The 22,486-nt window shown below is 39.9% G+C and overlaps 1 protein-coding gene across 1 annotated transcript; it reads left to right on the forward strand.

Moving 5' to 3' along the window:
* The first annotated feature begins 14,824 nt into the window (after positions 1-14,824).
* Positions 14,825-15,707, forward strand: KRTAP11-1 (keratin associated protein 11-1). Its single transcript, NM_001080740.1, has one exon. The coding sequence runs from the start codon at positions 14,847-14,849 to the stop codon at positions 15,324-15,326; it is 480 nt and encodes a 159-aa protein (NP_001074209.1). The 5' UTR covers positions 14,825-14,846; the 3' UTR covers positions 15,327-15,707.
* Positions 15,708-22,486: the final 6,779 nt, after the last annotated feature.

Raw genomic sequence — 22,486 nt, forward strand, 5'->3', positions numbered from 1 at the left:
ACCCAGGGATCAAACCCAAGTCTCCTGCATTGGCAGGTTGATTCTTTACCCTCTGAGCCACTAATGTACCCTGAGTCAAAGACTTGTCTAATTGGAGAGTTAGAGGGAGCTGTGGAGGTCATCACATTGGTACCAATTCTTGTAACAGTCCCCTTCACAGGGGATTCACAGGGAATAATGAGCTGTCTGTCTGCTTTAGACATTGCTAATAATATAGAACATGAAATTCAGATTTTCTTGTAGGATACCCTAAGTCCATGTCAGGGATTTCCAGCTCGGTTTTGGCATCCTGGCAACTCAGGGAATAAGGTAATTTCATTAACAGTTTCATGGGCAAGATGATCTTTTCAGTCCCACATTCTTATCTAGAATTTTGCCACTCCCCAAAGTGGAATCTGCTTCACCTTCCCTCAAACATGTGCCTTTGTGATGGTTTGAGAAAGTGTGGCCAAACAGATGTTGTGTGACTTTTGAGCCTGTCAGAAAACAAAAACAAAAACAAAAACAAAACAATAAAGCTTCTGCGTAGCTTTCTCTTTCAGGATTCTCACTCTTAGAACCAGCCTCTTTGTTGAAGTCCTGGCCACATGAGGGCATGCATAGGTTTCTCAGCTGACAGCAAGTATTGATCAACAGACACCTGAACAAGTGATAGTTCAGATAACATCAGCTCACAATCCCCCACCTCCAGTGCCTCCCATTCCTTATGCAGCCTGCAGCAGAGACAAATCAGCTTTACCCAAATTCCTGAGCTGCAGAATCCTTGGACATAATGGTTGCTTTGTCCATTAGGACTTTCCATGTGGCTCAGATGATAAAGAATCTGCCTGAGATGCAAGAGACATGGGCTTGATCCTCAGCGGGGGAAGAAAATGATGGAAGAAAAAAGATGGAAGAAAATTGGATTAAAGATTTACCGAGCATGGCCCTGTCCATCAGAACAAGACCCACTTGCCCCCTCAGTCAGTCTCTCTTATCAGGAAGTTTCTATAAGCCTCTTATCCTTCTCCATCAGAGGGCAGACAGACTGAAAACCACCATCACAGAAAACAAATCAATCTGATCACATGGACCACAGCTTTGTCTAACTCAATGAAACTATGAGCCATGCTGCGTAGGGCCACCCAAGATGGATGGGTCATGGTGGAGAGCTCTGACAAAACGTGGACCACTGGAGAAGGGAATGGCAAACCACTTCGGTATTCTTGTCTTGAGAATCCCAAAACAGTATGAAAAGAAAAAAAGATAGGACACTGAGAGATGAACTTCCCAGGTCGATAGGTGCCCAAAATGCTCCTGGAGATCAGTGGAGAAATAACTCCAGAAAGAATGAAGAGATGGAGCCAAAGCAAAAACAAGGCCCAGTTGTGGATGGGACTAGTGATGAAAGTAAAGGCCGATGCTGTAAAGAGCAATATTGCCTAGGAACCTGGAATATTAGGTCCATGAATTAAGGCAAATTGGAAGTGGTCAAACAGGAGATGGCAAGAGTGAGCATTGACATTTTAGGAACCAGTGAACTAAAATGGACTGGAATGGGTGAATTTAACTCAGATGACCATTATATCTGGTACTATGGGCAAGAATCCCTTAAAGAAATGGAGTAGCTATCATAGTAAACAAGAATCTGATATGCAGTACTTGAGTGCAATCTTAAAAACAATAGGAAGATCTCTGTTCATTTACAAGGCAAACCATTCAATATTACAGTAATCCAAGCCTATGCCCCAACCAGTAAAGCTTAAGAAGCTGAAGTTGAATGGTTCTATGAAGACCTACAAGGCCTTCTAGAACTAACACCAAAAAAAGATGTCTTTTTCATTATATGGAACTGGAATGCACAAGTAGGAAGTCAAGAGATACCTGGAGTAACAGGCAAATTTTGCCATGGAGTACAGAATGAAGCAGGGAAAAGGCTAATAGAGTTTTGCCAAGAGAACGCACTGGTCATAGCAAACACCCTTTTCCAACAGCACAAGAGAAGACTCTATACATAGACATCACCAGTTGGTCAATACTGAAATCAGATTGATTATATTCTTTGCAGCCAAAGATGGAGAAGATCTATACAGTCAGCAAAAGCAAGACCAGTAGCTGACTGTGGCTCAGATCATGAACTCCTTATTGCCAAATTCAGGCTTAAATTGAAGAAAGTAGGGAGAACCACTAGAGCATTCAGGTATGACCTAAATCAAATCCCTTATGATTATACAGTGGAAGTTAAAAATAGATTTAAGAGATTATATCTAATAGAGTACCTGAAGAACTATGGATGAAGGTTTGTGACATTGTACAGGAGGCAAGGATCAAAATTATCCCCAAGAAAAAGAAATGCAAAAACGAAAATGGTTGTCTGAGGAGATCTTACAAATAGCTATGAAAAGAAGAAAAGTGAAAGGCAAAGGAGAAAAGGAAAGATATACCCATTTGAATGCAGAGTTCCAAAGAATAGCAAGGTGAGATAAGAAAGCTTTCCTCAGTGATCAATACAAAGAAATAGAGGAAAACAAGAGAATGGGAAAGGCTAGAGATGTCTTCAAGAAAATTAGAGATACCAAGGGAACATTTCACACAAAGATGGGCACAATAAAAAACAACACACAGAAATGGTATGGACCTAACAGAAGCAGAAGATACTAAGAAGAGGCAGCAAGAATACACAGAAGAACTATACAAAAAAGATCTTCATGACCCAGATACTCACAATGATGTGATCACTCACCTAGAGTCAGAAATCCTGGAATGCTAAGTCAAGTGAGCCTTAACAAGCATCACTACTACTAACAAAACTAGTGGAGGTGATGGAATTCCAGTTGAGTTATTTCAAATCCTAAAAGATGATGCAATGAAAGTGCTGCACTCAATATGTCAGAAAATTTGGAAAACTCCACAGTGGCCACAGACTGGAAAAGGTCAGTTTTCATTCCAATCCCAAAGAAAGGAATGCCAAAAATGGTCAATATGTATTAGTCTTTCAGTCATGTCCAACTTTTTGCGACCCCATGGGCTGTAGCCCGCCAGGCTCCTCTGTCCATGGGATTCTCTAGGCAAAAATACTGGAGTGGGTTGCCATTTCCTCCTCCAGGAAGAATGCTCAAACTACCGCACAATTGCACTCATTTCACACGCTAGCAAAGTAATGCTCAAAATTCTCCAAGCCAGGCTTCAACAGTATGTGAACCGTGAACTTCCAGGTGTTCAAGCTGGATTTAGAAAAGGCAGAGGAACCAGAGATCAAATTGCCAACATCCGTTAGATCAACGAAAAAAAAGAGAGTTCCAGCAAAACATCTATTTCTGCTTTATTGACCATACCAAAGCCTTGACTGTGTGGATCGCAACAAACTGTGGAAAATTCGTTAAGAGATGGGAATACCAGACCACCTGACCTGCCTCCTGAGAAATCTGTATGCAGGTCAAGAAGAAACAGTTAAAACTGGACATGGAACCACAGACTGATTCCAAATAGGAAAAGGAGTACGTCAAGGCTATATATTGTCACCCTGCTTATTTAACTTATATGAAGAATACATCATGCGAAATGTTGGACTGGAAGAAGAACAAACTGGAATCAAGATTGCCAGGAGAAATATCAATAACCTCAGATATGCAGAAGACACCACCCTTATGGCAGAAAGTGAGGAAGAATTGAAGAGCCTCTTGATGAAAGTGAAAGAGGAAAGTGAAAAAGTTGGCTTAAAACTCAGCATTCAGAAAACTAAGATCATCATGGCAAATAGATGGGGAAATACTGGAAACAGTAACAGACTTAATTTTGGGGGGCTCCAAAATCACTGTAGATGGTGACTGCAGCCATGACATTAAAAGACGCTTGCTCCTTGGAAGAAGAGGTATGACCAACCTAGACAGCATATTTAAAAGCAGAGGCATTCAGTTCAGTTCAGTTCAGTCACTCTGTTGTGTCCGACAGAGTGCACACCAGGCCTCCCTGTCCATCACCAAATCCTGGAGTTTACTCAAAATCATATCCACTGAGTCCACGATGCCATCCAACCATCTCATCCTCTGTTGTCCCCTGCTCCTCTCACTTTCAATCTTTCCAAGCATGAGGGCCTTTACAAATGAGTCTGCTCTTCACATCAGGTGGCCAAAGTATTGGAGTTTCAGCTTCAACATCAGTCCTTCCAATGAACATTCAGGACTGATTTCCTTTAGGATGGACCGGTTGGATCTCCTTGCAGTCCAAGGGACTCTCAAGAGTCTTCTCCAACACCACAGTTCAATAGCATCAATTCTTCAGTGCTCAGCTTTCTTTATAGTCCAACTCTCACATCCATACATGACTACTGGAAAAACCATAGCTTTGACTAGACAGACCTTTGCTGGTAAACTAATGTTTCTGCTTTTTAATATACTGTCTTGGTTGGTCATAACTTTTCTTTCAAGGAGTAGGCGTCTTTTAATTTTATGCCTGCAGTCACCATCTACAGTGATTTTGAAGCCCCCAAAATAAAGTCTGCCACTGTTTCCACTGTTCCTCCATGTATTTTTCATGAAGTGATGGGAGTGGATGCCATGATCTTTGTTTTCTGAATGTTGAGCTTTAAGCCAACTTTTTCACTCCCCTCTTCCACTTTCATCAAGAGGCTCTTTAGTTCTTCTTCACTTTCTGACATAAGGGTGGTGTCATCTGCATATCTGAGGTTATTGATATTTCTCCCAGCAATCTTGATTTCAACTTGTGCTTCTTCTAGCCCAGTGTTTCTCATGATATAATCTGCATGTAAGTTAAATAAGCAGAGTGACAATATACAGCCTTAACGTACTCCTTTTCCTATTTGGAACCAGTCTGTTGTTCCATGTCCAGTTCTAACTGTTGCTTCTTGACCTGCATGCAGATTTCTCAGGAGGCAGGTCAGGTGGTCTGGTATTCCCATCTCTTAAAGAATTTTCCACAGTTTATTGTGATCCACACAGTCAAAGTCTTTGACATAGTCAGTAAGGCAGAAATAGATGTTTTTGTGGAACTCCCTTGCATCAACTCCCTGCTGATGTTGGCAATTTGATCTCTGGTTCCTCTGCCTTTTCTAAAACCAGCTCTACCATCAAAGGTCTGTCTAGTCAAAGCTATGATTTTTCCAGTAGTTGTATGGATGTGAGTGTTGTACTATAAAGACAGCTGAGTGCTGAAGAATTGATGCTTTTGAACTGTGGTTTGGAGAAGATTCTGTAGAGTCCCTTGGACTGAAAGGAGATCCAACCAGTCCATCCTAAAGGAAATCAGTCCTGAATATGCATTAGAAAGACTGATGTTGAAGCTGAATCTCCAATACTTTGGCCATCTGATGTGAAGAGCTGACTCATTGTAAAGACCCTGATGCTGGGAAAGATTGAAGGTGAAAGGAGAAGGGGATGACAGATGATGAGATGGTTGGATGGCATCACTGAGTCAATGAACATGAGTTTTAGTAAACTCTGGGAGTTGGTAAACTCTGGGAGCTGGCTTCCTGCAGTCCATGGGATCACAAACAGTTGGACACAACTGAAGCAACTTAGCAGCAGCAGCAGCAGCAGAGCAACTGAACTGAACTGAACTTCGAAAGATCCCCTGGAGAAGGGAATGACTACCCATTCCTTTGTTCTTGCTTGGAGAATCCCAAAGACATGGAGCTTTGTGGGTTATGGGCCATGGGTTTACAAAGAGTGGGACAGGAATGAGCTACTGACACTTTCATTTTCACTTTTGTTCATTAAATTTTGGGGTAATTTGTTCCAAAGTAATTGACAAGCAGAAAAGAGTAGGGCTTCTGGATTTTGTATGTATGTTTAAGTGAGGTGTAGTTAAGTGGTAACATTCTCAGAATGAAAATGAGTTACACTTTTAAATACATTTTTAAAGCACTTATAATGCTTATTATTTAGATATCTATTAAACTATCTTATTAAACCATGAAATCATTTAAGTATCTGTTAAAATAGTACCATGATTTCTATCCTGAAAATTTTAGCTATGTTTTCCTATTATATTCATTATTATTCAACTAACTTTTAAATTTCTATTAATTTACCTTTTAAATTAAAAAAAGTTGGTTAAACCTCATTCTATGTAATGGTATCCATGAATTAATGGCTTTTATAGCTTAGCCACACTGTATTAATATGCTTAAAAGCAAATGCATATGTTTTGAGGTTAAAAAGTGTCCAATTCCTATCTAAAATTATCTCCCATTGCATAATTAGCATATATCTCATTTTGGGAAAAATTTCCTTCATCTTGGAAAAGAACTGTGCCGTCAAAGAGACAATTAGATCTTTCAGTTTTAGTGTTTGGGGTGTCAACTCCTAGGGACTAGCCTATGTTAAGAAAATGACACAATATAATTGACTTTGTCGCTGTTCAGTTCCTAAGTTGTGTCTGACTCTTTGTGACTGCATGGACAGCAGCCTACCAGGCTGCAGTGATTGACATTACTTGGGAGAAATTAAAAATCTACTCATATTCTAGCTGTGATTAAGGACTTTGGCAGTGTTTCATTTGGTCTTTCCAAAAAGAACTCTAGAAATGTAAGTGTTAATTGTTTGATGCTCAGTTTGTGTATAAGATATTTCTTAGGCTTGTATGAACAGAGACATGGATGTACCTTGTGGGGCTCCGAGCCAGTGATTAGAAGGACCAGTTATTTTTATTTTTTAGTTGCACCGGTTGGCTTGTAGGATCTCAGTTCACAGGTTGGCAGTGAAAGCATGGAGTCCTAACAACTGGACCATCAGAGAATCCTCAAACCAGTTACTTTTCTTATATAAATAGAAAGTGTTTGGAATCTGGTGTCATAATCTGAGATCTCTGGAAGCAGAGTTTGAGACAGTTAGTTTGGGAGTTTTATTTCAGGGAAGGCAGCAAACGGGGAGTGAGAGGAGCAGGAACTATCACAGGAACTGTTATTGATCAGCCACCATCACAAGCAACTCGTGCATGATTTTGAGGGTTTTTCTGAAATAGTTTCAGAGCTGTCTACCTGGAGGATGAAAGGTGGAAACACTTGCTCATTCATCTGCATTTCCTATTGCTCAAGGGAGACCCCATTTGTGGGTGGTGGGCGTGCAGAGTCAGTTAGCATAGACTTCTCTTGCTGTGGCATCAGAGAAGACTTAGGATGGGAAACAAGAAGTAGGGGAGTGGCTCTAAAACGAAGACAGCAGTGTCTGGGTGCACCACCGTGAAGCTGGCTCAAGCGTGTGCAAAGAGGATGCAGTAAGAGATGGGATGACACAGGTTGGAACTAGTTCACAAATCTGTCTGATATATTTGACCATGATTCTCCTTCTCTGACACTTAATTACTCATCCATCAGATGACAGAGTTAGACTAGAGGTCTTCAAGATCCAGTTCTGATAGTCTAATTACTAACATGAGCTAGTATTGGTCTAAGGCTACATTCCTAATTCCCCTGGATAGACAGATCAGACCAAGAAGAGTTGCATTGAAAGGGCATCAGCACAGGTCAGCTAGGTGATGCTAAAGACAAGACTTACCTTATACTTCTTTCTCTCACATAGCTCCTATTAATAACATCTTTATCCTCCTGGGTACCAAGTAGACCCTGAATAATTCTGTATCAGGGAAGGATAATACAATTGTGTGACTTTGGGCCTTCTCTCTGGCCCTATACATAAACATTACTCACGTCTGGCCAAAGGCGGGTTCACCTCTTGTTACTTGAAAGACTGGAACTGGAGCACATACCAGCTATACATGTGATATCCTGCAAGAGAGTTTGTTTGGTCTCCAAACTTGGCAATCTACTTACTTTTATTGAGAGCATCCTGATTCTGATCCCCAATAAAGGCACTCATGAAAAAATACATGATTTTGAAAACAGGCATGAATAAAGAGAATGGCAGTTCAACTTTGGATTTTTCAACCTTACATTATCCTCTGAGGATTTATTTTTCGACAAATCTTGTTGCTGGTGATTGCTATTTTCAAGTTCTAAAAGCAGCAACTATTTTGCTGGTCTTTGCCTGCTTCTTTCACTTTTCTGCTTTCTGCCTTACATTTCCCTCCAGCCCCAAAGATTCAAACCTTTGTATGATTGACGCTTTTTGAAAAGAGTTTGGGAGAATGAATTTCAGTTCAGTTTCGGTGCAAATCACTTAGCCTTTGGGGGGTTTATAATGTCTTTATTAATAAGAATTCTGGAGATTCAACCTGGAGGTCTGTGTGAAGTTGGGAAAAAATGGCAGAACAATTCAGCCAAGACGTATTTCATTTTTAAAGCAGCCATTATGTTCTGTCTTTAAAAATTTTCAATTCCCTTTTTATGCTTTTTAAAAGATAATGAATAGCTTTCATTTGAGAGTGCGAGCATCCTGGAAAAGTGCAGGATGACAAATTCTAATTTTATGTTTATTAATTTTTCAGCAAGTTTACTATTGTTCCATTTGATGAGAGTAGGTGATTTTTTTTTGAACCTGCATTGATAAACATTATCACCAATTTTGTAATAAAAAATATCTTTCTTGCATTTCAAACCTTCAGCCTCCTACACATGCTTAATTCTTTTTACTCTCAAACAGTTGGCCTTGTCAGTGATTGCTGTGATTCAGTTTTGAGTGAAAGAATTGCTCATTTCCAGTCTGTGATAATTATTGTATAAGGCTTAGATTGTTCTATACAAACGAGAGCAAATTACCCATCAAGGATGTAGATAATGGGTAGCAGTACTTTAATCTCCTCTCATCTGCTCTCATCATATACTCCTCTCACTTCACACCCTGCAGACACAGGAATAATCTTCACAAACCTTTTCGCTGAGTTGAAGTTTGATATTGCATATAACTACGTCGTGATAGCTGCTGGACGCAAATTTTTTTCTTACATTCCAATGAAATTTACTGATTTACTGATTTCACTTAGCAACACTGTAGACTTAGATTGCTGTCAGTGCCTATTTCTTTTTTCTTTTTGTAAATTTTAGCATTGTTTTAATCAAGGAACATAGCTGTTTGAAACAGATATTAAGCTAGTTGAATAGAAGCAAAGTGAAAGATTCCTCTATTAGGATAGCTGCTATGAATAAAATCCTTACTATGTGGATTTGAATTCCATTGTAAATTTGGCACTAAACACTGGTCTAAGCCAAAAATTTCTCATTTTTGTTTAGAAGCTCTGAACATTTTCCTTCACATTTAAGGAGGGGAAAGGGAAGAAAAGGAAAAGGGGGGAAAATACACTCTATAACAGAATCTCATTAGCTTGATAATGGGTATGCTGAATGTAACTTGGTACACCCTAAACAATTTCAGATAATGGCAAACAACTTAGAACGTAGGTGAGATGTGAATTTGCAAAAACATCTTTCCTTGATGTGCATGTTTCTTTACTTTTGCATCTTACATTCAATTCAAATGAAGAATCTAGATGCTGGCATTTACGTATTGAATGTACAAGAGTATTAAGCAGCAATTCTAACTCCGTGTGTGTGTGTGTGTGTGTGTGCGCGCGCGCTCAGTCGCTGTCATGTCCAACTCTTTGCGATCCACGGATTTTAGCCCCCCGGGCTCCTCTGTCTTTGGAATTTTTCCGTAGGATATTGTGACACTAGCCTTTGCTGTTTTTCAGAGAACTTGCCATTTTGCCGGTGCTAAATATTGAGTAGAAAGCAGTCCATTGATGAATGCCTTTAGATTTAATTATTTAAAGAGTCTCTTGGTTTTGCTTACTTTTTGACAGGAAGAAAACTCTAAAACATCATCTTAGAGTGATTTTGTTAGGGGAAGCACACTGACTGAAACTGCCCACCCTGGCCAGGCCTTTTAGTAACCATTTGCACGAGTTGTTTTATGACAGGAGATCCTGGTAAGGAATATGGAACTAATAAGCCACCACCAACCGGAAGAGTTCGGGAAAGGTCAAAAGGAGACACCAAGTGTCCATCCACTTCCAAGAATCCCTCTCGCTAGCATCCATCTTGGCTGAGTGATGCGTGCACCACCAGGAAAGACTCTGAATTAGAATGATTGGCCAAAGACAACCTGGAAACTAGTCCCATGACCATAAAACCTGAGACTGGGAACCACTCGGCAGAGCAGTTCTCTTGGGTTCCCTTACCCTACTGCTCTCCACCTGGTTGCCCTTAGCCCAAGAAAATCTCTTGCTTTGTCAGCAGATACGTCTCCTTGGACATTTCATTTCCTAGTGTTAGACAAGAGCCCAGTTTTGGGCCCTGGAAGGGGTACCTCTTCCTGCAACAATTTCAGAGTTTGTGAATCCTGTTTTCTCAGAAGAGTTATGACACCTACATTTGAAAAATCAATTCACTTCTCTGTTCTTCTCTAATAATTAGTTGTACACATCACCATTAAAAATAATTTCAATTTCAAATTGTAGCTGCAAGTTATTAAAGGCTTTCTGTCTCTTCCTGCTTCGTTTGTAGTGATCTTGCACTTTATTCTGTTAGGTAGTTGGAATAGGAAAAAGGAGTCCAGAATGGCAGTGGCTAAAAGACAAGGAAGGGAAAAGCCCGAGAAAATAGAACAAAGGAAGGTCCAAGGACTGGAGTGAGGATCTCAGGTAGAACAAACAGCACTCCTGGCTGGCCCAATTTACATAGGACAGGCCCAGGGGGAGGAGAAAAGATATAAAAAGAGGAGCCGAAGGTCCTGGGCTCTCTGTCTCTGTCTTTCTTCTCTTTGAGTCTTTTTTTTTTTTGTCTTTTTTTTTTTTAATTTAAATTTATTTATTTTAATTGGAGGTAATTACTTTACAATATTGTATTGGTTTTGCCGTATATCAACATGAATCCGCCATGGGTGTACACGTTTTCCCTATCCTAAATCCCCCTCCCACCTCCTTCCCCGAACCATCCCTCTGGGTCATCCCAGTGCACCAGCACCAAGCATCCTGTATCCTGCATTGAAACTGGACTGGCGGTTCATTTCCTATATGATATATATGTTTCAATGCCATTCTCCCTAATCATCCCACCCTCTCCCTCTCCCACAGAGTCCAAAAGACTGTTCTATACATCTGTGTCTCTTTTGCTGTCTCACATACAGGGTTATCTTTACCATCTTTCTAAATTCCATATATATGTGTTAGTATACTGTATTGGTGTTTTTCTTTCTGGCTTACTTCACTCTGTATAATAGGCTCCAGTTTCATCCACCTCATTAGAACTGATTCAAATGTATTCTTTTTAATGGCTGAGTAATACTCCATTGTGTATATGTACCACTGCTTTCTTATCCATTCATCTGCTGATGGATATCTAGGTTGCTTCCATGTTCTGGCTATTATAATCAGTGCTCCAATGAACATTGGGGTACATGTGTCTCTTTCGATTCTGGTTTCCTCGGTGTGTAGGCCCAGCGGTGGGACTGCTGGGTCATAAGGCAGTTCTATTTCCAGTTTTTTAAGGAATCTCCACACTGTTCTCCATAGTGGCTGTACTAGTTTGCATTCCCACCAACAGTGTAAGAGGGTTCCCTTTTCTCCACACCCTCTCCAGCATTTATTGCTTGTAGACTTTTGGATCACAGCCATTCTGACTGGCGTGAAATGGTACCTCATTGTGATTTTGATTTGCATTTCTCTGATAATGAGTGATGTTGAGCATCTTTTCATGTGTTTGTTAGCCATCTGTATGTCTTCTTTGGAGAAATGTTTTTTTAGTTCTTTGGCCCATTTTTTGATTGGGTCATTTATTTTTCTGGAATTGAGCTGCAGGAGTTGCTTGTATATTTTTGAAATATGGATCAATGGAACAAAATAGAAAGCCCAGAGATAAATCCACGCACCTATGGACACTTTATCTTTGACAAAGGAGGCAAGAATATACAATGGAGAAAAGACAATCTCTTTAACAAGTGGTGCTGGGAAAACTGGTCAACCACTCATAAAAGAATGAAACTAGAACATTTTCTAACACCATACACCAAAATAAACTCAGAATGGATTAAAGATCTAAATGTAAGACCAGAAACTATAAAACTCCTAGAGGAGAACATAGGCAAAACACTCTCCGACATACATCACAGCAGGATCCTCTATGACCCACCTCCCACAATATTGGAAATAAAAGCAAAACTAAACAAATGGGACCTAATTAAAATTAAAAGCTTCTGCACAACAAAGGAAACTCTAAGCAAGGTGAAAAGACAGCCTTCAGAATGGGAGAAAATAATAGCAAATGAAGCAACTGACAAAGAACTAATCTTTGCATCTTTTGGTTTGGTATGCCCTCACGCCTCGAGGGTGTATTTTCCTTTATTTTCTAAATAATACTGAGCTGTAACACTGATCTATCTGAGAGCTGTGACACGCCAAGGGCTTTAACGTCTGTTGCTTCAAGTTTTTGTTGTGGTGAGACAGAACCAAGGAAATTACACACTCCCCTGACAATTCTAATGAAGTAAAATTGTCAGAATTATATACAATGAAAAAACCCTCATGAAGTTTAAAGACACCAGTGCTTGTAACTCACTATTTAAAATTTTATTTATTTTTGTTGTTGTTAATTAATGGAACTGGAATAGACATAAAGACTATAGTCTTTGTGGTGTCATCAATAGAACATTGATTACTTGATTTTTCAAATAAATTTTTGCTTGAACTTTAATGAAGGCATCTCACCATGTTTGAATATTCCCAGCATAGGTTCACAACACATGGCTCTGTTTTATTCACCTCTCAGCTTAGCCAAGTATAAACTGTGTGACTTAGGTTAGTCATTAAACCTCCCTGAACTTCAGCTTCTTTATGTGACATCATACCTAGCCCTTAGGGTTGCTGGATGCACTCTGTTCTTTGATGGTGTGTGTGAAATCTCTAACTTAATTCCTGGAAGAGCCTCAGAAGTGTTCATTTCCTTTCCTTCTGAAGCTGAAGGAAGATATTTTCTAGAATATTTCTTAAATTACAATTTTTAACTTTTAATGGAAAAGAGGAATCAAGACAGAGCAGCAATTTATACAAGTTCTCTTCCAGAAATGTGGCAACAGGTACTGGAAACTTCTCTTGTGTCACTTTACCACTAACTTCACATTTTCACGTGGTCACTTGATTAATTTACACAATGAAGTACTTCTCCATAGCTGTCTGTGTATCCATGGCTGGTAGAAGCCTGTAAACTACACATCCATTTTCAAAGAAGCAAGCCAGCTCCTGTGGCCAAGAACTTGACCTTCAAACACCAACTGGGACATTCCCCATGGTGGGAAGAGCAAAGTCCTAACCTTGTGGAAAGTAGTTACCTCTTTAATTTCTCCCCATACCCGAGTACATGTTGTGAGCCACTGAGGGAGACACAGTGTGATCCCTGGGAATTATAATACATCCCACAGCACAGCATTGTTTAGTTGGGGTGTATTATTAGCCTCCAAATTAGAGCCGTGGGGAGCTCCCAACATGGCTTCAGGGGGATGAATAGAGATGAATAAAGCATTCAGCAAAAGGACTTCTGGTGACATCTAACATAAAGCTGTTTGCTTTGTGCATGTTTAAAATGTAGCCTACTGTAGCCCTCAAATATATGTAAATTCATCTTTGTCATTCTTTCCTACCCCATGTAAGCCAGTTTACAAAATGAGTCAGCTCTTACAGCTGTTTTGATGTAGAAATATCACCAACCATTTAAGCTGTGCTGAAGTGACTTATTTTTCCAGAGTTGAAATCGTTTTCTACAGATGGATCACAAGGCTCAGTCATTTTGGCGTTGAGAACTGAATCCATTGTAGCAAAGTGAAATCATGGAGATGATATCTTTCTATGGTTTCCCCAAGAATGAAAAGAATAATTAAATATTACAGCCCACTGTTCACACATCCATTCATCACCAAATACTGATTAAGGGCCGTTTGCTCCACTCCTCCATTTATCCTTCACAGAGACAGTGACCCTGAAGAGCCTTTGATTTGTCTGTGATAAAAGTGCATCCTATCTATAAGTTTTTGTGTGAAAATAAATGTCTTTTGAATATATTGAGCACCTTGAAAGAAAGATACCATGGCCTTTCAAATGAACATTATAATAATTTAATAAATTAACTAAACCTGTTCCACTGACATATTGATGAGTCATATGAGTTGCTCTTATCCATTGTTATAAGATTAAACATTTTGGGAATAAAGCTCATTCAATTTATTGAGAAAGAAACTTGGCTACAAATGCAGTCCCACTTAATTAGCTTCTGTTCCAAGTTGCTTAGCTGCTTGGACATAAAGGGTTAGTCCCATTGCCCTCTGAGCTTCCTGGGGGCATCTTGCTCTGATCACCTAATTGATTTTCCAAGCCAGTTTATACTCTGGATATATCTTTGTGTCCTTTTTCCTAAGTGTTGTCATTATCATCTTGAAGCATATTCAACAAAATTCCTTGTAGAAGCCCCGTTAGCTATGGAAGGGTGACTAATTAAATTAAGCATATTAAGTACCAACAACAATCCAAACAGGGTGTGGGTGTGTACTGAGTCCTGGTTAGAAGGGAGAGAGTGTGGGATGGTGGTATGTTTGGTGTTACCATCAGAGGGACACTCATTGTATCCACGCAAGATGAATGAGGGATGAATTGTGGGCTGGGATGACCAATAGCTTTGAAGCTGTCAACTCACCTCCTTAATCCTGGAACTAAATACAGTCCAGAAGCCTTTTGACTTAGTTACCAAACTACTAAACTTTCTTTATGAGGATGAAGGCTTCTCAAGAGACAATTAACCTGGAAATTCACAGAAGGTTCTAAGGCAAGCTGGTGTGAGCCAAAGAAGCCAGGAAGGTCAGGGTGGGAGCCCCACCCACCAGAAAGAATATATAAAAGCTCAGAAGCCTGAAGTGGCATTCACAGTTCAAGAACCAGCCTCAGTGATTTACCCGCATCTCTCAACCAGCACCATGTCCTACAACTGCTCCACAAGGACCTGCTCTTCTAGGAGAATTGGAGGAGAATACACTGTCCCAGTGGCCACAGTTTCTACCCCGGATGCCGACTGCCTGAGCGGCATCTATTTGCCCAGCTCCTTCCAAACGGGCTCCTGGCTCCTGGACCACTGTCAGGAGACGTGCTGTGAGCCCACTCTTTGCCAGTCAACTTGCTACCAGCCAGCTCCTTGTGTCTCCAACCCTGTCCAGGTGACCTCTCGGCAAACCACCTGTGTCTCCAGTCCCTATTCGACTACCTGCAGCCGGCCAGTCACCTTTGTCTCCAGTGGCTGTCAGCCTCTGAGTGGCATCTCTACTGTATGCAAGCCAGTGAGAAGCATCTCCACTGTCTGCCAACCGGTGGGAGGAGTCTCCACCATCTGCCAACCTGCCTGCGGGGTCTCCAGGACGTACCAGCAGTCCTGCGTGTCCAGCTGCAGAAGAATTTGCTAAGTGTTCAGAAGCCCATGAGTGAATCAAGATTCCATGACCTGCCAGCTGTGTTTCCAGGATCTTCCGACATGCTGCCTGAGTAACTTCATTGCTGACCCCTGTTCTAACTGCCTGATTGCTGGCTGCCAGCCCTGAATAAGCCGCCTTTGGGGGCAATCTAAGATTTGACAAGCACCAATCTTATTTTAAGGGTTTGATGACTGGTGGCATGTATACCTGTGGATGTTTCCAGAAATGTACCACTCACGCCCCAGTCTCTAAGGGTTTTGGCATGTTTTGACCTTGCTGCTTTGTCTTTTGGCTTCTGCTTTTGTGCCTTGGAAAAGGGAACTTGTCTCGCTCTGTGTTTCTCAATAAAACCTCATTACTTGGCATTGCAAATGTATGTCTCAGTTGAGTTCTTTATTTGCAAGAATTTTTACTATCTATGAATCATCCTTTGCTGATCAGGGTCCAGGTTTCTTTTCTGAGCCTGGAGCATGGGTTCAGTCATGTGTTTCATGACAAGCAAGGGATTATCTTTTGTTTTTAACTTAAAAAGTTGAGTATAATTGCTTTACAGTGTTGTTAGTTTCTTCTGTACAATGACGTACATGAGCTATGAGTACACATGTACCTCCTCCCTCCTCAGCCTCCTCACACCTCTGCCATCCCACACCTCTAGGTGATCACAGACCACCGAGGTGAGCTCCCTGTGTTATATAGAAGCTTTCCACTAGCTATCTACTTTACATCTGGTAGTGTGTATATGCCAAAGCTACTCTCCCAATTCATCTCACCCTCCACAGATGGACCTAGGGTCTGTTATACATGATGAAGTAAGTCAGAAACAGAAAAACAAATACTGTATATTAATGTATATGTATGAACTCTAGAAAGATGGCACCTGTTTGCAGGTCAGGAATAGAGATGCAGACAGAGAGAATGGACAGCAAGGGATTATCTTATGTTTTACCTGGTTGTTGTTGTTTAGTCACTCAGTCGTGTTTGACACTGTGTAACCCATGGACTGCAACATGCCAGGCCTCGCTGTATTTCACCATCTCCCAGAGCTTGCTCAAACTCATGTCCATCAAGTTGATGATGTCATCCAACCATCTCATCCTCTGTCGTCCCCTTCTCTTCCTGCCTTCAATCTTTCCCAGCATCAGGGTCTTTTCCAGTGAGTCAGCTCATCATTTCAGGTGGCCAAAGTATAGGAGCTTCAGCTTCAGCATCAGTCCTTTCAATGAATATTCAGGATTGATTTCCTTTAGGATGGAGTGGTTTGATCTCCTTGCAGTTCAAGGGACTCTCAAGAGTCTTCTCCAACACCACAGTTCAAAATCGTCAATTCTTCCACACTCAGCCTTCTTTATGGTCCAATTCTCACATCCATACTTGACTACTGGAAAAACCATACTTGGTTAGAGAGTCTTGACACATGTAGTCAAGTTGAGTGATTAATCCTCTATACTTCCCCCTAGCTATTTATGGGCTTTCAGAATAATTTCCATGCAGGACAAAGAGAAGTTACCTAGGAAACCAGGTAGTTTGGGGAATTGTACAGTGAAGGGAGTCGATTAAAGTTTCCAAGTCTTCCTTCAATACAGGACAACAGTGGAAAACTTTGCAAAGGATCCCTCCATGATCAGATGAGATGTAGGGAGAAGGAGAAAGGATGAAAAGTCAGTGTCTAGGTCCTGAGAGTCAAAACATCAAAAAGGTGACTGTAGTTTTCTATTTCCCTCACTTATCGCTATGTATTGGTAGACCCCCAAACATGCTCTGGGTAAAGTTCCATGTTTTAGTAAATCAGGACAGAAGAGACTTAAAAACAAATTTCAAACACATGTTGGTTTATTCTAATATCTTGTGCTCATGTGCTCAGTTGTGTCTGACTCTTTGTGACCCCATGGACTGTGTAGCTCACCAGGCTCCTCTGTCCATGAGATTCTCCAGACATGAATATTGGAGAAGGTTGCCATATTCTCCTCCAGGGGATCTTCCTGACTCGGGGATCAAACATGTATCTCCTATGTCTCCTGCATTGGTAGGCAGATTCTTAGATTCTTTACCACTGAACCACCTGGGAAGCTCATTTTAATATGTAGGGCCTTGTTTTGTGCTTGCTTTCCACTGGAGCTCCCATACAGATAAAACAAGCCATCTGGACTGGTGACTGACATGCTAATCCCTTCTGCTTTTTTTTTGGAAAGTGAGAACTGACTGGCAGGTGGTCTCCTTGTGTCTTCACTCTCTCTTATGTCCAGAAACACACCTCTATATTTCCCTTTCAGAGTTGATCAAGGAGAATCAGAAGAGGAAGATTTTTTTTTTCTTTTTACAGAAAATAGAGACAGAGGAGGTGCACGTGCCAGGGGCATTGGGTACCTTTTCTTATAACAGCGGTACTTAGTGCCTCACGGAGTATCTGACCATCCATCTCTTTTGTCAGCACAAAATGGGTTTCCTATTTCACTAATGGCTTTTCAGAGAGGCAAAATGTATGGATAATTTCTGGAGAGAAAATGTTTATTTCTTTCTATTACTGACTTTCCTCGTAGAATAAAGGTTTCCTCTAGTCAAATGTTAATAAGTATGACTCGCAGTAATATCTCATTAAAGCAAGACATAGCTTTCATGCTTCTTCTTTTTAAAAATAATACCCTGGTTTTCAGAAATTCTCTGGTTTGTGCTATGGTATAAATCACTGGGGAACCCTAGGCGGCCCCTTCAAAGCTGTTGTTTGTATAACTCTAACATTTGTTTATTTCAGTCACTTCACATATGATTTGGAAAATAGGAAGTTTTTCAGAGGTTTACACATTATTAGTGATTCTTTTGTTCATGTTTTATTCTTTAGCTTTCTAGGTTTCAATAAAAATGAAGAACAGAAATGTCTTTTCTATCTTTTTATTTAGATGGCCAATCATTTTTAATATATAAGATTCATGTAGTAGTAATATGTAATAACAGAGTTTATAGGCTGAGATGAGTCCACTTTTGCTTGGGCTCTTTATTGTGATGGTGCAAACACCCAAGGATGCTGTAGCTATCTTACCAAACTATTTCCTTGCTTTTATTTCTGTTTGGGGAATCCTCTATTTCACTATCAGAGCTATTATAGTTGTACTTCAACTTTGAAAGTTCTCTCCATTCTTTGCTTTACTTCATAATAAATTGTAAAGTTTCAGAGTTTGTCTTTGAGGACAGTTTTAAAAGATAGAGGAGTGATGGTTTCTTTCTGTCCTTGGTCTGGGACCCAGAAATGCATCTTATATGTAATGGTCTATAGCTGTGGGGAAGCAGTTTGGGGCGCTTTGGTTCAGATCTTGGTTTCTGTCCCTTGGCTGGAGGCTTGTTAAGCTTCCTAAACATTCGCTTATCCATGAAACAAAGATAATGATGGCATCTTATGTCTCTATTTCAGGAATAAAACATGTGCATCCAAGGTATTACTGAGCCATCCTGTTCTTGATATTGACACGAAATTGACTTTCTTTATCTCCTTTTCCTTTTTGGTGGGAATCCTGGCTACTTCCATCATCGCTGAGGAATCTGAGAGAGAAGAGGTTAGAGGATGGTGACTTCCTGTTTTCTTTCCTAATCTCTTGTTTGAACTTTTACTTTAGAAGAACTAGTTCATTTTATGGATCTTCTTCCTAGTCTAGCCTCTGTTTCTTTTCAGATTGTAATGATTCAGACACTACAGCACTATTTCCTTCGCTTGATTGCCACAAAATCTATTTACACAAGCATTTGTGTATCTAACAGACTTTACTGAAAGTCTGGGGACATAGATGATGCTTATACTTTCATGATGAAAACAACTTAGCATTACATTTTAGACATAAGGAAGCTCCTTGGTCATTGTCCCTGGGACAATATCATATTTTTCTCAGAGCCAAATTCCTGCCTCCTTTCTTTCCTCCCTCCCTTCCTTCCACAAACATTAGGGTACCTCTAATGTTCCAGCTTCTGTGCTAGGTGCTTGTTATGACCCCTGCCTCATGAATTTCATAGCTTAGTTATGTAGAGTAATATAGCTAGACCTTTTACATTTTCCTCTGTATCTTCCACTTAGGGATTCCATGCGCTTTGCCTTTTCCCTATACATGCTCCTAAGTGCTTACCAAGGGGCTATATCCCAAGAGTTCCCTGAAAAAGTAAATTTTTTTAAACTTTTTAAAAAATATGATGTCGGGGCTTCCCTGGTGGTTCAGTCGGTAAAGAATCTGCCTGCAATGCAGGCGACCCAGGTTCAATCCCCTGGTCAGGAAGGTCCCTTGGTGAAGGGAATACTCACTCCAGTATTCCTGTCTGGAGAATTCCATGGACAGAGAAGCCTGGCAGGCTAGAGTCCATGGGGTCTCAAAGAGTCAGACATGACTGAGCAACTAACACTTTATTTATTATACAACTACCATGAAATTTGAAAATATAACCAACCTCTGGAATAATTTGTCTTTAAAAATGGTACATGGACTGCAGAGGCTGTCACATAGAATGAGGTAAGTTAGAAAGAGAAAAACAAATATTGTATATTAATGCATATATGTGGAATCTACAAAAATGATATAGACGACCTTATTTGCAAAGCAGAAGTAGAGACACAGATATAGAGGACAAATATATATATACTAAGAGGAAAGGGGGGTGGGAAGAATTGGGAGATTGTGATAGACATATGTACACTATTGATACTGTGTATAAAATAGATAACTAATGAGAACCTACTGTATAGCTCAAGGAACTCTACTCAATGCTCTAAGGTGACCTAAATGGGAAGGAAATATACAAAAGAGGGGATATATGTATACATATAGCTGATTCACTTTGCCATACAGTAGAAACTAGTGCAACACTATAAAACAACTATACTCTGACAAAAACTGATTAAAAAACAAAAATGGTACAAATGAACTTATTTAGAGAACAGAAATAGAATTACAAGTGTAGAATACAATCTTATGGTTGCCAGCAGGGAATGGGGAGAAGGGATAAATCGGGAGATTAGGACTGACATCTTAACACTGCTATATATAAAATAGGTAACTATATAGCACAGGAAACTCTATACTCTGTAATGACCTATATGGGAAAAGAATCTAAAAACAAATGAATATGCCCTGGTAGCTCAGTCGGTAAAGAATCTGCCTGCAGTGCAGAAAACCCGGGTTTGATCCCTGGCTGGGAAGATCCCCTGGAGAAGGAAATGGCAACCCACTCCAGTATTCTTGCCTGGAAAATCTCACGGACTGAGGATGGAGGAGCCTGGTGGGCTGCAGTCCATTGGGTCACAAAGAGTCGGGCATGACCGAGTGACTAACACTATTTGTATAACTGATTCATTTTGCTGTACAGCAGAAAGTAACACAACATTGCAAATCAAGTATACACCAATAAAATTTTTTTAAAAGTTTTAATCATTAAAAAGGAATCTGGGAGTCAGAAAGTTTGTGGGACTCAAGGAAATGTACTGATAACCAATTGAACGGCAAGAATGAATGACTGGCGTGTTGAGGTACAGACCCATATGGATGTCTTCTACAATTGCCCTCTGAGTTCAGTAAAGGAGAATTCTGCGATTTGACCTTAGCTTTGGTAAATATCTGCATCTTTGTATCTTTAGGAAGCTACCACTTGTGTTTAGAAATTTATGAATGGCCCCTACCTATAGGGCATTGTATTAGCTTTTATGACAACGAGATCTTCATTGACTGAGATTCCTAGATCCAACTTCTCTCATTTACTCCACTTTCCTATGATGCTATTATAAATAAACACAATGATTATGTATAAGTTTATCTGTGATTTATTATAAAAATGGATGATTAAAATGACAACCTAGTGCAAAAACTGTGGTAATGATAGTGCTAGTAACTGTAGGAAAAATAGATTACTCTCGAGCAAAGCTGGGTGTTGTCACTGGTAGGATTTCTTTAGAAATGTGTAGTTTTCATAGTGATATACTTACAACCATAATCTATTTTTGTATATATTTACATTGGAATTTATTACTGAGATTCCTACATAAAAAGTGTATCATTTTGGGTTCAAAGTCAAGCCCCCTAAACTATCTTTTCCCTCCATTAAGCATACTAGTGCAAGTGTTCTTAGGAACAAATCAAAGGCATAATATTTCACCAAAATGAAATATTCTCTTGCTAAAATTTCTCATCATATTTATTTTCACCTCTTGATTAATGCCACTGCCGTCTTCCAAGTCATCTACGATTGAAGTCCTGTCATCATTTTTTACTCCTCTTTCTCTTAACTTCACATGTTTAATTCATCCTACTGTAACAATTTAAATGTTACATTTAATAATATAATGTAAATACAATAATATAATGTAAAAATGCTTTCTGGCTTTTTCTCAGCATTTCCTTTAGTCTTGCCTACTGTGGGAATTCACTGCCTTTCATTAGGGTATTGTGAGTAGCTCCTAAGTGATCTAAGTGTTTTTCTTCCCTTTCTGCACAGCACTCTCAGATCTATCAATATGAGTTTGCTAGGTCTGCTGTAACAAAGAATCATGACTTGGACAGATTAAACAACAGATATTTATTGTCTTAAAGTTATGAAGCATGGAAGTCTGAGATCAAAGTGCTAGGGAGGTTCATTCTTTCTGAGCACTATGAAAAAGAAACTGTCCCGTGCTTCACCCTGAACTTCTAGTGGCTGCTGGCAGTCTTTGGTATCCCTCAGTTTGTAGAAGCACCACCCCAACTGCTGCCATCATCTTTACATGACATTCTCCCTGTGTGTGTATGTCAATGTCTGTGCCCAAATTTCCCCTTTTATAAGGACACCAGCTATCTTGAACTAGTGACATACTCAACTCAAGAATGACCTCATCTTAACTAAATCTATCTGCAAAAACCTTAGCTCCCAACAAGGGCACTGGGATACTGGGGATTAGGACCTCAACATTTGAGTTTAGAGGGTGAAAAATCCAACCCATAAATCTGACAGAGTCAGTTTTCATTCAAAAATGTCAAAATATGTTCATTACCTGGTATATGCTGGTGTGACATTCATAATTCCCAGAAGAGTACTTAATAAATGTTCAAAAAATATAAAAAAATATAATTTTTGAATTTTAGGTTATTAACTTCTATAAAAGTCTAAGTAATAATCATGGTACTATATTAGTCCAGAGAAACAGAACCAAC

The sequence above is a fragment of the Bos taurus genome, chromosome 1 (genome assembly GCF_002263795.3).
Source record: "Bos taurus isolate L1 Dominette 01449 registration number 42190680 breed Hereford chromosome 1, ARS-UCD2.0, whole genome shotgun sequence".
NCBI classification, from domain to species: domain Eukaryota; kingdom Metazoa; phylum Chordata; class Mammalia; order Artiodactyla; family Bovidae; genus Bos; species Bos taurus.